Source organism: Oncorhynchus mykiss, chromosome 12 (genome assembly GCF_013265735.2).
Source record: "Oncorhynchus mykiss isolate Arlee chromosome 12, USDA_OmykA_1.1, whole genome shotgun sequence".
Taxonomy (NCBI): domain Eukaryota; kingdom Metazoa; phylum Chordata; class Actinopteri; order Salmoniformes; family Salmonidae; genus Oncorhynchus; species Oncorhynchus mykiss.
Window position 1 is genome coordinate 61,603,222 of NC_048576.1, and position 14,072 is coordinate 61,617,293.

Genomic DNA, 14,072 nt, shown 5'->3' on the forward strand with positions numbered 1-14,072 from the left:
CACAGGCAGAATACAGAGAAAATACCCATACGCCAAACACTTACACACACAGTATTCAAACTCACACGGGCCAATCGCACAGAAACACTTACAAACTGTGTAATGCTGCAGCCTTTAACATCATTAACAACTGAATACACATCGATTGTCATTTTAAAGGATAAAAAAAAAAACATGACCAATGTTATATTGCTGACACTTTAACCACGCGCACTCACACCCTACTGTATTGCACTTGATACTCCATTTGAGATAAAACAGTAACATGACAACGGCCCCAAACGTAATTACTTTTTTTCAACTCTGCTTGTACCATCAAACATTAAGTATGAAGTCTTAAAACACACACAAAGCAAGGTAACTTGCTTTTTGCACACATTCACCTAAAAACAAAAACAAAAAGGGAACAGCCTTGAGGGCGCTAGGTTTTTGCACAACGGTCTAATTGTCTCCACCCTGTGAATTGCACTTTGAGAGAGAATTTAGTTTTTTGTTGACTACCATCCCATACAGATGCACGGATTACATGAGAAGGATTTAGTGAGGTTGCTAAGGAGGTGGTCGCACTGCAACACACACACACTCGTAAACACACAACTCACACATGCCCGAGTGTATACAAACGCTTGCTCGCGCTCACACACTCACTGGCACTCACACAGCCTGTACTCGCTCATTCTCTACCACGATAGAACTAAACATTGGGATATAGCGATATTGACAAAGGTGCTCCCGTAATAGTGGGGTAGATTTGATATAAAACTCGTAAAGCCTACGAGTGTGTGTATAGTTATATATACATGTATCTCACAAACACACACACACACACACACACACACACACACACACACACACACACACAGAGTATACAAAAACATTAAGAACACCTGCTCTTTCCATGACATAGACTGACCAGGTGAGTTTATGGTCCCTTATTGATGTCACTTGTTCAATCCACTTCAATCAGTGTAGATGAAGGCGAGGAGACAGGTTGAAGAAGGATTTGAGATAATTGAGCCATGGATTGTGTATGCGTGCCATTCAGAGGGTAAATGGGCAAGACAAAATATTGAAATGCCTTTGAATGGGGTACGGTAGTAGATGCTAGGTGCACCGGTTTGTGTCAAGAACTGCAATGCTGCTGGATTTTTCATGCCCAACAGTTTCCTGTGTGTATCAAGAATGGTCGACCACCCAAAGGACATCTAGCCAACTTGACAACTGTGGGAAGCATTGGAGTCAACATGGGCCAGCATCCCTGTGAAATGCTTTCAACACCTTGTAGAGTCCATGCCCCAATGAATTGAGGCTGTTCTGAGGGCAAAAAGGAGGGGTGCAACTCAATATTAAGAAGGTGTTCCTAATGTTTGGAATACTCTGTGTGTATATAGATATATGTATAAAAACAAACATCACATGCTATTCTTGGAAAAGCTGTATGAAGTGACGGAGTGACAGAGCCGATGGCCCGATGGGGACACACATTCAGGCCAGGAAGAACAACGGACGAGGGACGAAACATCAATGAAAACATCGCCCTTCACCTCTCAGTCCCAGCCGTTGTCCTTTATCATGTGGGACAGCTCAATGATGAACTTCCCCTCCTTGTACTTCTGACTCAACTCAAAGGCCTGCTCCTGTAGGAAGAGGAATAGAGGGTGGGGGGGAATAAGAGGCGGGAGTGCATGGTAGACAAGCTTAAAAGACATCCACATTTTCTGAGGATGGGGATTGCGGATATTATTTGAGTTCTTCATTCTTTACAGTGTGTAGACATAGAGCAGTAGTAGCATAGTATGTGTGTGTGCTGGTCCTTACATATTTCCAGCCCAATGTGGTGTGGCAGTTCTCACAGTAGATGTCTGCCACAGCGTGGAGCCCGGTGAGTAGCAGCCTCTCCTCGGCAGGACCACAGCCCACATTCACCCTGAAAAACACCAGGAACAAGAACCGCAGGTCAATTACCGCCATGGTTCCCCGCCACAAATGTCAGTTTTGTGACCTGACCTAAGCTTATCAGATTTTCTGGTGACCCACCAGGTAAGCTTTTATATTTATATTTTTTAACAAGAAAAGTGATAATTCTATCCAGAGCCTAATATTTAGCCCCACATCAGGGGGAGTTTGCTATGCACCAGTTGAGAAACGACGTGCTAACTACTAAATGCAAACTACAGCAAAAACAGAACGTGACCTCCACTGTTAGGATAGTGAACTGGCTTCAGGGTGCATTGTATGGCTTACAGGACTAGCGTAAACACTCTGAAGTGGCATAAGGAGAACCTGGCAGATGCATGATAATGACAGTGTACTGAGGCTTGAGCGGTAACTAAGTTAGGACTGTGTTTTAGGGACCTAAAAGGGATACTATTTTGTTCATTAATTATGGGTACACTGTGTAGGCTATATGGTCATACACTGGACGACAAGTAAAGATACTCACACAGAGTTGAAGAGGTAGGCACGACCCTGGCTACCCTGAAAAGACTGGATGACAGAAAAAAAGAGAATGAACTCAAATGTGCCAAAAAGACAGTGAGAGAAAGCGAGAGAGACAATGCAAAATCAAATAAAAAAAATTAAAAAACCTGTGGTTTTAAGGAAAGAGAGGGTTGAGGAGCAGACTTGAAGCACTAGGCATCTTGTTATGACATGCATTATCTGAATTAGGTCCACATAATTAATTATACCTAGGAGGAGCAGTTTATATGAAGGAACTTTGAATGCCCATTGAGCTAGCAAGCTAACACGCTTGAGCTAGCAAGCTAACGCTCGTGTGTGTGCAGGGCGGCACCAGAATAAAATTAAATCCAAAGTGAAATGTGATAACTAGGCATATGGGGGAGGGGCAAAGATTCTCAGCTTGCAGCCAGACGCTGGAATAAGTTTCAGTGACCCTCTCTTGCTTTGTTGCGTTTTTTTGTGGGACTAGAAAAAAAATGTAAAATAATGTTAACCGGTTTCCATGCTTTTAAAATAACGGTTCTGTTCTGGAACTGTATGGATCACTTTCGCTCCCGGTTCAGTTTCTGTTATTTGAAAAATACCATTATTTTCCGGTTTTTGGGTTCTGTTCCCTGAACCGGTTCCAACCCCTGCAACCAACTATATGGAATTTAACCCACTAGCCATAAATGGTCCGTGTAGTCTCACCTTGGAGATGAGGTCATCATGGTTGGCCAGGTGTGCTCGGCAGTGAACACAGCTGTACCTGCGGTGGCACGAGTCTAGGTATGCTTGGAACGTCTTAGCCTTCGTCAGCTTCACCATGTCTGAGGAGATAGAGAGGGAAACAGAGTGACTCAGTAGCGCTTAACAGGAAAACAGGAGAGGAGACAGAGAGGATATTGGGCATTACAAGGGCTCATAATGCTAGTCTATTCCTAAATGTGATTGTAGTAAACCCTAAACTTCACTATTTGTGTCGTGCAGTAACCATGCGGAAATTCATTTTTTGTAAGTGTATTTGCCAAATAGGGTTAGGAAAAGTTGGGTAAACAACACAAATAAAGAGTAACATATGATTCCCATGGCGGTCAAATGAAAACTGGAAAAAGAAAATGAAAGTGTAAGAAACAAGTTCAATAACTTTTGGCTGTCTGTCCTGTCCAACATTGCAAAAAAAGTCATGCCAGCATTGCAGAAACGTATGCACTCAAATCTTAATTTCCTCTCCATTTACAAACGACAGGTCACACCTTGTGATGGTACAAGAGTGTCACAAAAAATGTCAAAAGGAATATGAATCACACAATAATGAACTAACTGTCTTATTAGGAGTGGGAAACAGGGCTGGACACATATTAGCCATATGCATGTCTAATTACCAATGTAAAGTTTGTTTTATATTCACACATTTGGACATTCAACAGACATTCATCAGACATTATCCAAAAGCAATTTAAAATGGTAAAAATCAATAGCGTTTTCACGGATTATGACAGAATCATCAAACTAGGTATGATTTATTCTATACATTTCAAGTATACTTTTACAACTTTTGCTTTGAGTAGAAATTGCAGTTTTTATTTGATAGAAATACATAAAATCTCAAATATTGCATTTAAAGATGAAGAAATCTATAACTAATTCAGTGATTGTTGCAGAAAAAAAGTGAAAATGTGCATTTATTTGCAATAACTTTAAAGAAATGTTAATGTCAAGCGCAATTTGTTCTATGTGAAATTAGACAATGTCACCATAAAGTTGTACAATCTTAAATTGTATGCCAAATCAATGTTTTCATTTTAGTGCAACAGATCCACATGTTAAAGTAGTTACAAGGCACAACATTCCTTTTTTTATACTTCTCTAATTTAACAGCAAAGAGGCCCCTTTTCCAATCATTTTCTATTTTGGCTTTGTTGAAGTCCTTCTTTGTCATCCCCAGACAAGCTGAATGGTACCATCTCTGGCACACAAAGCTGCAGTATTCAAAACATAAAACAGGGTTATGTTTATTTACATGTAAATTACAGTTCTGGAATACCCAAATTCTGCTATATACTTTTGCAAATAGGAACATTTTTAAATTTAATTGGATTTTTGTTCAATTGCTAAAATGACATGCATTTGACCACAAACTGACAGAAGCACACATAACCGAGGTGTTAATCATTGTTAAGTATTCAGGCAATATACAATTGAAGTCGGAAGTTTACATACACCTTAGCCAAATACATTTAAACTCAGTTTTTCACAATTCCTTACATTTAATCATAATAAAAATTCCCTGTCTTAGGTCAGTTAGGATCACCACTTTATTTTAAGAATGTGAAATGTCAGAAAAATAGTCAGAGGCTTTGTGATGGCCACTCCAATACCTTGACTTTGTTGTCCTTAAGCCATTTTGCCACAACTTTGGAAGTATGCTTGGGGTCATTGTTCATTTGGAAGACCCATTTGCGACCAAGCTTTAACTTCCTGACTGATGTCTTGAGATGTTGCTTCAATATATCCACATAATTTTCCTACCTCATGGTGCCATCTATTTTGTGAAATGCACCAGTCCCTCCTGCAGCAAAGCATCCCCACAACATGATGCAGCCATCCCCGTGCTTCACGGTTGGGATGGTGTTCTCCGGCTTGCAAGCCTCTCCCTTTTTCCTCCAAACATAACAATGGTCATTATGGCCAAACAGTTCTATTTTGGTTTCATCAGGCCAGAGGACATTTCTCCAAAAAGTACAATCTTTGTCCCCATGTGCAGTTGCAAACTGTAGTCTGGCATTTGTATGGTTGTTTTGGAGCAGTGGCTTCTTCCTTTCTGAGCAGCCTTTCAGGTTATGCCGATATAGGACTTGTTTTACTGTGGATATAGATACTTTTGTACCCGTTTCCTCCAGCATCTTCACGAGGTCCTTTGCTGTTGTTCTGGGATTGATTTGCACTTTTCGGCTCCAACGTACGTTCATCTCTAGGAGACAGAAAGCATCTCCTTCCTGAGCGGTATGACGGCTGCGTGGTCCCATGGTGTTCATACTTGCGCACTATTGTTTCTACAGATGAATGTGGTACCTTCAGGCGTTTGGAAATTGCTCCCAATGAAGAACCAGACTTTTTTTTTAAATTCTGAGGTCTTGGTTGATTTCTTTTGATTTTCACATGATGTCAAGCAAAGAGGCACTGAGTTTGAAGGTAGGTCTTGAAATACATCCACAGGTAGACCTCCAATTGACTCAAATTATGTCAATTAGCCTATCAGAAGCTTCTAAAGCCATGGCATAATTTTCTGGAATTTTCCAAGCTGTTTAAAAGGCACAGTCAACTTAGTGTATGTAAAGTTCTGACCCACTGGAATTGTGATACAGTGAATTATAAGTGAAATAATCTGTCTGTAAACAATTGTTGGAAAAATTACTCTCATGCACAAAGTAGATGTGAATACCAACTTTCCAAAACTATAGTTTGTTGACAAGAAATGTGTGGAGTGGTTAAAAATCTAGTATCTCTCATCGTAGAATAGTAAGTAACATAAGAGTCATGATAATAGAACATTAGAGCAATAATACAAGGATAACCCCGATAAAAAAGTTTCAAGACAAAGTTTCATACTTCTAAATGTCTTGAAAGATGAAACTACATGAGTTTTCATAGCCTACTGTTGTATTACACCAAGACAAATCCAGTTGGTCAGATCATCATTTTTCTCTGGATGCTGCAAAGCACACATTGAACGGTCTTGCTTCGCATTGAAGACTGGAAAAAAAGATTGCAGAGGGGTTCATTTACAGTTCAGAGGCAAATCATAATGTATACATGTAGCCCCAAAACCAAACATGTACCAAATTTCACAGTGGGTGTGAGACCTGGAGAGGCCTACAAGCCACAGTGTCTCGAACCCACTGTGAAATTTGGTGGAGGATCAGTGAAAATCTGGGGAGTGGCACAAAGTCACCCAAAATCATTGTGAAAGACCGGTGGAGAGCATGCCAAGACGCATGAAAGCTGTGATTGAAAGTCAGGGTTATTCCACCAAATATTGATTTCTGTTAAAAAGTTTTTTTTAAATTGTATTGTGTTGTTCAAAAATTAATATTACGTTATTTTCTTAGTATTATTTGAGGTCTGACAACACTGCATGTTTTTTGTTATTTTGACAATTTTCTACAAATAAACATTCTAAATTACAATATTTTTATTTGGAATATGGGAGAAACGTTGTCAGTAGTTTATAGAATAAAACAAAAATGTTAATTTTACCCAAACACATACCTATAAATAATAAAATCAGAGAAACTGATAATTTTGCAGTGGTCTCTTCATTTTTTCCAGAGCTGTATATATACACAGTATATATAACGGTACACTACCGTTCAAAAGTTTGGGGTCACTTAGAAATGTCCTTGTTTTCCATGAAAACGTACATGAAATGAGTTGCAAAATGAATAGGAAATATAGTCAAGACGTTGAAACGGTTATACATAATTATTTTTAATTTAAATAATTATTGTGTCCTTCAAACTTTGCTTTTGTCAAAGAATCCTCCATTAGCAGCCTGGCAGACCTTTGGCATTCTAATTGCCAATATGTTGAGGTAATCTGAAAAGATCTCACCCCAAGCTTCCTGAAGCACCTCCCACAAGTTGGATTGGCTTGATGGGCACTTCTTACGGTCAAGCTGCTCCCACAACAGCTCAATAGGGTTGAGATCCGATGACTGTGCTGGCCACTCAATTTTAGACAGAATACCAGCTGACTGCTTCTTCCATAAATAGTTCTTACATAGTTTGGAGCTGTGCTTTGGGTCGTTGTCCTGTTGTAGGAGGAAATTGGCTCCAATTAAGTGCCGTCCACAGGGTATGGCATGGCGTTGCAAATTGGAGAGACAGCCTTCCTTCTTGAAGATCCCATTTACCCTGTACAAATCTCCAACGTTACTACCACCAAAACACCCCTAGACCATCACATTGCCTCCACCATGCTTGACAGATAGCATCAAGCACTCCTCCATTCATTTTTTCTGCATCTCACAAATGTTCTTCTTTGTGATCAGAACACCCCAAACTTCAATTCGTCTGTCAATAATACTCCCCCCCCCCCCCCAATCTTCCTCTGTCCAGTGTCTGTTCTTTTGCCCATCTTAATCTTTTATTTTTATTGGCCAGTCTGAGATATGGCTTTTTCATTGCAACTCTGCCTTGAAGGCCAGCATCCCGGAGTCGCCTTTTCACTGTTGACATTGAGACTGGTGTTTTGCGGGTACTATTTAATGAAGCTGCCAGTTGAGGACTTGTGAGGCATCTGTTTCTCAAACTAGACACTCTAATGTACTTGTCCTCTTGCTCAGTTGTGCACCAGGGCCTCCCACTCCTCTTTCTATTCTGGTTCGACCAGTTTGCAATGTTTTGTGAAGGGAGTAGTACACAGCGGTGTACGAGATCTTCAGTTTCTTGGCAATTTCTCACATGGAATAGCCTTCATTTCTCAGAACAAGAATAGACTGACGAGTTTCAGAAGAAAGGTCTATTTCTGGCCATTTTGAGCCTGTAATCGAACCCACAAATGCTGATGCACCAACTAGTCTAAAGGCCAGTTGTATTGCTTCTTTAATCAGAATAGCAGGTGTCAGCTGTGCAAACATAATTGCAAAATGGTTTTCTAATGATCAATTAGTCTTTTAAAATGATAAACCTGGATTAGCTAAAACAACGTGCCATTGGAACACAGGAGTGATGGTTGCTGATAATTGGCCTATGTACGCCTATGTAGATATTCCATTAAAATCAGCCATTTCCAGCTACAATAGTCATAACATTAACAATGTCTACACTGTATTTCTGATAAATGTGATGTTATTTTATAGGACAGAAAATGTGCAAGGACATTTCTAAGTGACCCCAAACTTTTGAACGGGAGTGTATGTTATGGAATGTCCATGTTGATCCTCTTGGTTGTCTTGGTCCTCTTGAGCCATCCACCGGTCATCTTTGTTAGTCAGGCCTGACCCCTTCATCCAGTAGTTATTTCCTGTAATCTAATTTAATATGACTGAAGATGCAGAATTTTCTGCCAAGCTCCTTCTAATAGGGTATAACAGACTCTTTAGAACTTTGAACACATGCCCTCCTAGATGGACTACATGCCCTCTATCAAATCAAAACTGGAATTTTTCCTCAAAACAAAGGTTGTAAAAGTATGCTCGACATTTATAGAATAAGTCATACCTAGTTTGATGTTGTTGTGACAAACAGTGAATTAGTTATTGATTCATACAGTTTTAAATGGCTTTAGGCTAATGTCCGAACGTGTGAATTTAAAACCAACTTTACCTCGGTTGTCTAATTCGCAGCTCACTTCTTGGTACAATTACAGCAGGGTCCGTGCTATCAAGCGATCCTCCGTGCTATCCACGATCCTTGGAACGTCCCTACACCATTGAAGTTCACATTTAAAAAAAAGTTTTAAGTAAGGGTTAGGGGTTAAGTTTGGGGTAAGGACGTCGCAAGGATAACGCTGACCATTGTACGAGACAGAACACAACAGGCATTGACCTACTTTACTGTACCAGCTAAAACCGACTATGTATGGTCATAGTCAGTATCGCGCTATAGGTGGATGGGGAAAATGTTACTTTTTTTAAAACTCAAAAGTCTTGGGTCATTTAAAACGGTTAAATGACCATGTGAAATTTCATCATTGTAGCTAGAGCAATTTCAAAATAACGGGCAGTATGAATGTCACGGTATACACAACAACAAGCAAAATATCACTATGATCCTTGCTGGCCTGCTAACGTTAACCTAGCTGACTCGCTCCACATTCTGACAAAGCAACCAGCTAGCCAAGAATTCCCCAAAACGATTCATACAGTGAATTATTCACCGACAGTCTTCCTCTCTACCAAGCTATCAAATTTTGACAGCTATCGTGAGAGATTAGCTAACATGCTGACATTAGTTTAGTAGCTATCAACTGAACCATATTCTGGGTTTACAGGAGGCGTTTAATATGTTTACTGTAAACCCGCCATGTCAGGCTCAGCTAGCAACATGGAAGGAAATACAAGCACAATAGAAAATAGCTCACTCACCTAACGTAGTTATCGGATGTTCAATGGAATACCTAATTTTAACGAATATGTGACCAGAAAACTACCGTTGGATAGGTCAACTGAGATGCATCGGTAAATTGCTCAATCGTCTAGGGGATAGCTTGTTTTGTCACTTCTTCAGCAAGAAACCATCGGGCATCCAAACCAAACAAACAAAAATCGTCTTGCAGCTGTTCTCTCTCGGTCTCTCACACTTGACAACAGGAACAAGTTTTTCTCTGAGATGAAACCGTTTCGTGTATTTTGTAGTTAAAATTTTAAAAGAACTGTAGCTACTCCGAGTTTTTTTTTAAGGATAGGATATTTTCGTGGTGCGAGGTTAAAACTTCCAATATTATCCAGGGTTTGTTTACAACGCTGGTTAAGGAGGCGGTACCAACACGTCACCAGCTACAAAACAAATCCCCGACGACCAATGAGAATCGTCAGATTGACTGGGGGAGTGTAGGTCAGCCAATTAGGTTGAATTGTAAATTATTTTAACCTTTATTTAACTAAGCAAGTCAGTTATGAACAAATTCTGATTTGATTTACAATGACGGCCTCTACTGGCCAAACCCTCCCATCTAACGCGGGGTCAATTGTACTGGACACCCGATCATGGCAGCCCGGGATTGAACCAGGGTCTGTAGTGACGCCTCGAGCGTCTGAGATGCAGTGCCTTAGACCGCTGAGCCACTCGGGAGTCCAAATAGACTCGTATCTACGAGGAGATTCGACTAATATCGCCCGGGCGCCAATGTAGCGTGTTCTGCACTGGCTGAACGTTTACTGCATTCGATTCCCAGGCATGTTTCTGAAGCCTGGATAATGTTGCCTTGTTGACAAAATAACCAAGCGGCGCAGATTTGTTTGATTTGAACAAGGCGCTCCTCCCTCACCGACTTCACCCAGTCACGTGACGAGCCACAGTGGACCGGTTTAACCTGGGCCAGTTTATTAGAACTCTGCCGCAGTTATGGTTCTTTCAAGACAACTGGGAACACGAAAAAAAGAACTGTTCAAATCATGACGTCAGTGATCTGAATGTCGGAAAGTCGGGGCTCTAGAAAGAGGCCCGAATTTTCGAATTGGAATTCCGAGTTGGATGACCTTTCAAAATATTTTTTTTGAAACCTGGAGAAAAGCCCCCTAAGCAAGCTGGTCCTGGGGCTCTGTTTACAAACACAAACAGACCCCACAGAGCCTCAGGATAGCAACGTAATTAAACCCAACCAAATAATGAGAACATAAAAAGTAAATTTCTCGACACATGGGAAATAATTTACCAAAAAACGGCACAAACTAGAATGCTATTTGGCCCTAATGAGAGTTAACACTGGCAGAATAACTGACCACTGTGACTGACCCAAAATTAGGTCTTCCATTGAACATCCGATAACTACGTTAGGTGAGTGAGCTATTTTCTATTGCGCTTGTATTTCCATCCATGTTGCTAGCTGAGCCTAACATGGCGGGTTTACTGTAAACATATTAAACGCCTCCTGTAAACCCAGAAACACCTCCTGTAAACCCAGAATAAGAAAAATCTTTAACTATGTACAGACTCAGAGAGCATAGCCTTGCTATTGAGAAAGGCCGTCGAAGGCAGACCTGACTCTCAAGAGAAGACAGGCTATGTGCAATGTATTGATAAAACATAATCTTGTCCTAGAGAGATTGACACAGTTATCAAAACGTCACGTAAGCCTACACGATACCTACTCATTCAAGGGTTTTTCTTTATTTTTACTATTTTCTACGCTGTAGAATAATAGTGAAGACAATACTATGAAATAACAAATATGGAATCATGTAGTAATCAAAAAAAGTGTTAAATAAATCCAAATATATTTTAAATTTGAGATTCTTCAAATAGCCACCCTTTGCCTTGACAGCTTTGCACATTCTTGGCTTCACCTGGAATGCTTTTCCAACAGTCTTGAAGAAGTTCACACATATGCTGAGCACTTGTAGGCTGCTTTTCCTTCCGACTCATCACAAACCATCTCAATTGGGTTGAGGTCAGGAGATTGTGGAGGCCAGGTCTTCTGATGCAGCACTCCATCACTCTCCTTCTTGGTAAAATAGCCCTTACACAGCCTGGAGGTATGTTGGGTCATTGTCCTGTTGAAAAACAAACGATAGTCCCACTAAGACCAAACCAGATGGGATGGTGTATAGCTGCAGAATGCTGTGGTAGCCATGCTGGTTAAGTATGCCTTGAATTCTAAATAAATCACAGACAGTGTCACCAGCAAAGCACCTCCACACCATAACACCTCCTCCTCCATGCTTTACAATGGGAAATACACATGCGGAGACCATCCGTTCGCCTACTCTGCGTCTCACAAAGACACGGCTGTTGGAACCAAAAATCTCCAATTTGGACTCCAGACCAAAGGACAAATGTCCAATCTAATGTCCACTGCGCGTGTTTCTTGGCCTAAGCAAGTCTCTTCTTATTATTGGTGTCCTTCAGTAGTGGTTTCTTTGCAGCAATTCGACCACGAAGGCCTGATTCACACAGTCTCCTCTGAACAGTTGACATTGAAATGTGTCTGTTACCTATCCTCTGCAGCAGAGATAATTCTGGGTCTTCCTTTCCTATGGCGGACCTCATGAGAGCCCGTTTCATCATAGCACTTGATGGTTTTTGTGATTGCACTTGAAGAAACTTTCAGAGCAAATGGTGGCTACTTTGAAGAATCACAAATATAAAATAATTTTTGATTTGTTTAACCCTTTTTTGGTTACTACACAATGTGTTATTTTATAGTTTTGATGTCTTCACTATTATTCTACAATGGAGACGTGAATCCAACATATAATTTGTTAACTTGTCAACAAATGCACTTTAAATCAAGTTTTATTTGATTTAGTCCTTTTATTTAACTTTATTTTTTGTTGAGATGGAGACGTGAATCCAACATATCAATGACTAATTTGTAGACAAACTGGAATTTAAGCCAGACTAAATCAGTGGAACAGATGGAATTATCCCAAGCAGAATATAAATCTCCCTCAAATGTTTATACTTGAAACACTATTCAATATCACAAAGTATTAGGGGGGGTGTAACGGTACATGAATGGTACGGAGACCTCGGTTTGGTCCACACTGTGAAGCTGAATGAATACATAACAAAAATGTTTTTAAATATAAAATCACTAGGCCTATAGGCTATGCCTACGATGCATATACCATTGCCTCTTGAGTAAATCTGAGGTGAAAAAACATTGTAGGCTATTCCGTTAAAACAACTATAGCGTATGCACACGTTGTAATCGAAATTCTAATCTTAACTGGCGCATTTCAAACTATCATTTTGTGAGGCACAATCTGGAACTAGTTCTGTATGATGGCGAGTGGTGGAGTCGATAAACAAGAATTGGAGGATCCTCCATCATCATTTAAATCTCCAGTTTGGGAGCATTTTGGCTTCACTGGAGATTACAATGGTGATGGACAGAGAGCTGTGGATAAAACGTTAACAATATGTCGCCACTGCTCAATGAGAGTCAGTGGTAGAAAAAGTACCCAATAGTCATACTTGAGTAAAAGTAAAGATACCTTAAAATAATCAAATTAAAATAATAAAATAAGATACCTTAAAGTAAAATACTACTTGAGTAAGAGTCTAAAAGTATTTTGGTTTGAAATATATTCAAGTATCAAGTCGACCGTGAATGCCTGATTCACTCAGTCTCCTCTGAACAGTTGATGTTGAGATGTGTCTGTTACTTGAACTCTGTGAGGCATTTATTTGAGCTGCAATTTGAGGCTGGTAACTCTAATGAACTTATCCTCTGCAGCAGAGGTAACTCTGGGTCTTCCATTCCTGTGGCGGTTCTCATGAGGGCCAGTTCCATAATAGCGCTTGATGGTTTTTGAGACTGCACTTGAAGAAACATTCAAAGTTCTTCAAATGTTCCATATTGACTGACCTTCAAACATTCAAACTTCAAATATATGAGAGGTTAAGGGTAGAGGAATGACGAGTTAAAAACAAACAAAATAAAACTATTGTAAAATAGTGTCCTTAAAATGTATATAGTATGTATAAGCAGGAAATACAGGCCGTTGTTGTTCACTTGTTTGCTCCAATTGGGGAAGGGGTGGAGGGGAATAAACAAAATATATATATATTTTTAAAGATGTGTGTGTGTGTATATATATATATATATATGTGTATTTATATATATATATATATATATATGCAAAAACAATATGTGGGGGATTGGAAGTGATGCAGACAATTACATTGATGGAAGCTACAATCTATCTGCAATATTAAAGCTGATCTACCCCCTAAAAAGAAAAAAAAAGATTATGGATTGTCATTTCTCTTTGCTTATTTGAGCTATTCTTGCCATAATATGGACTTAGTATTTTACTAAATAGGACTATCTTTTGTTTACCCCCTTACCTTATCACAACACAACTGATTGGCTCAAACACATAAGGAAGGAAAGAAATTCCACAAATTAACTTTTAAGAAGGCACACCTGTTAATTGAAATGCATTCCAGGTGACTACC

General features: G+C 39.8%; 1 protein-coding gene across 4 annotated transcripts; it reads right to left on the minus strand.

The window, feature by feature from the left end:
- Positions 1-1,222: 1,222 nt before the first annotated feature.
- On the minus strand, positions 1,223-9,955 carry ypel3 (yippee-like 3). Of its 4 annotated transcripts, XM_036937971.1 has the most exons (7): positions 9,533-9,955; positions 8,772-8,869; positions 6,102-6,198; positions 3,154-3,272; positions 2,444-2,487; positions 1,819-1,927; positions 1,223-1,637 (listed from the first exon to the last, which is right to left on the minus strand). In XM_036937971.1, the coding sequence occupies exons 4-7, from the start codon at positions 3,268-3,270 to the stop codon at positions 1,548-1,550; spliced, it is 360 nt and encodes a 119-aa protein (XP_036793866.1). In that variant the 5' UTR covers positions 3,271-3,272; positions 6,102-6,198; positions 8,772-8,869; positions 9,533-9,955; the 3' UTR covers positions 1,223-1,547. The 4 variants fall into 4 exon arrangements, with proteins under 4 accessions (XP_036793866.1, XP_021481767.1, XP_021481764.1 ...); XM_021626092.2 differs by lacking the exon at positions 6,102-6,198 and having other exon boundaries at positions 8,797-8,869; XM_021626089.2 differs by lacking the exon at positions 6,102-6,198 and having other exon boundaries at positions 9,533-9,954.
- Between the last annotated feature and the right edge of the window lie 4,117 nt (positions 9,956-14,072).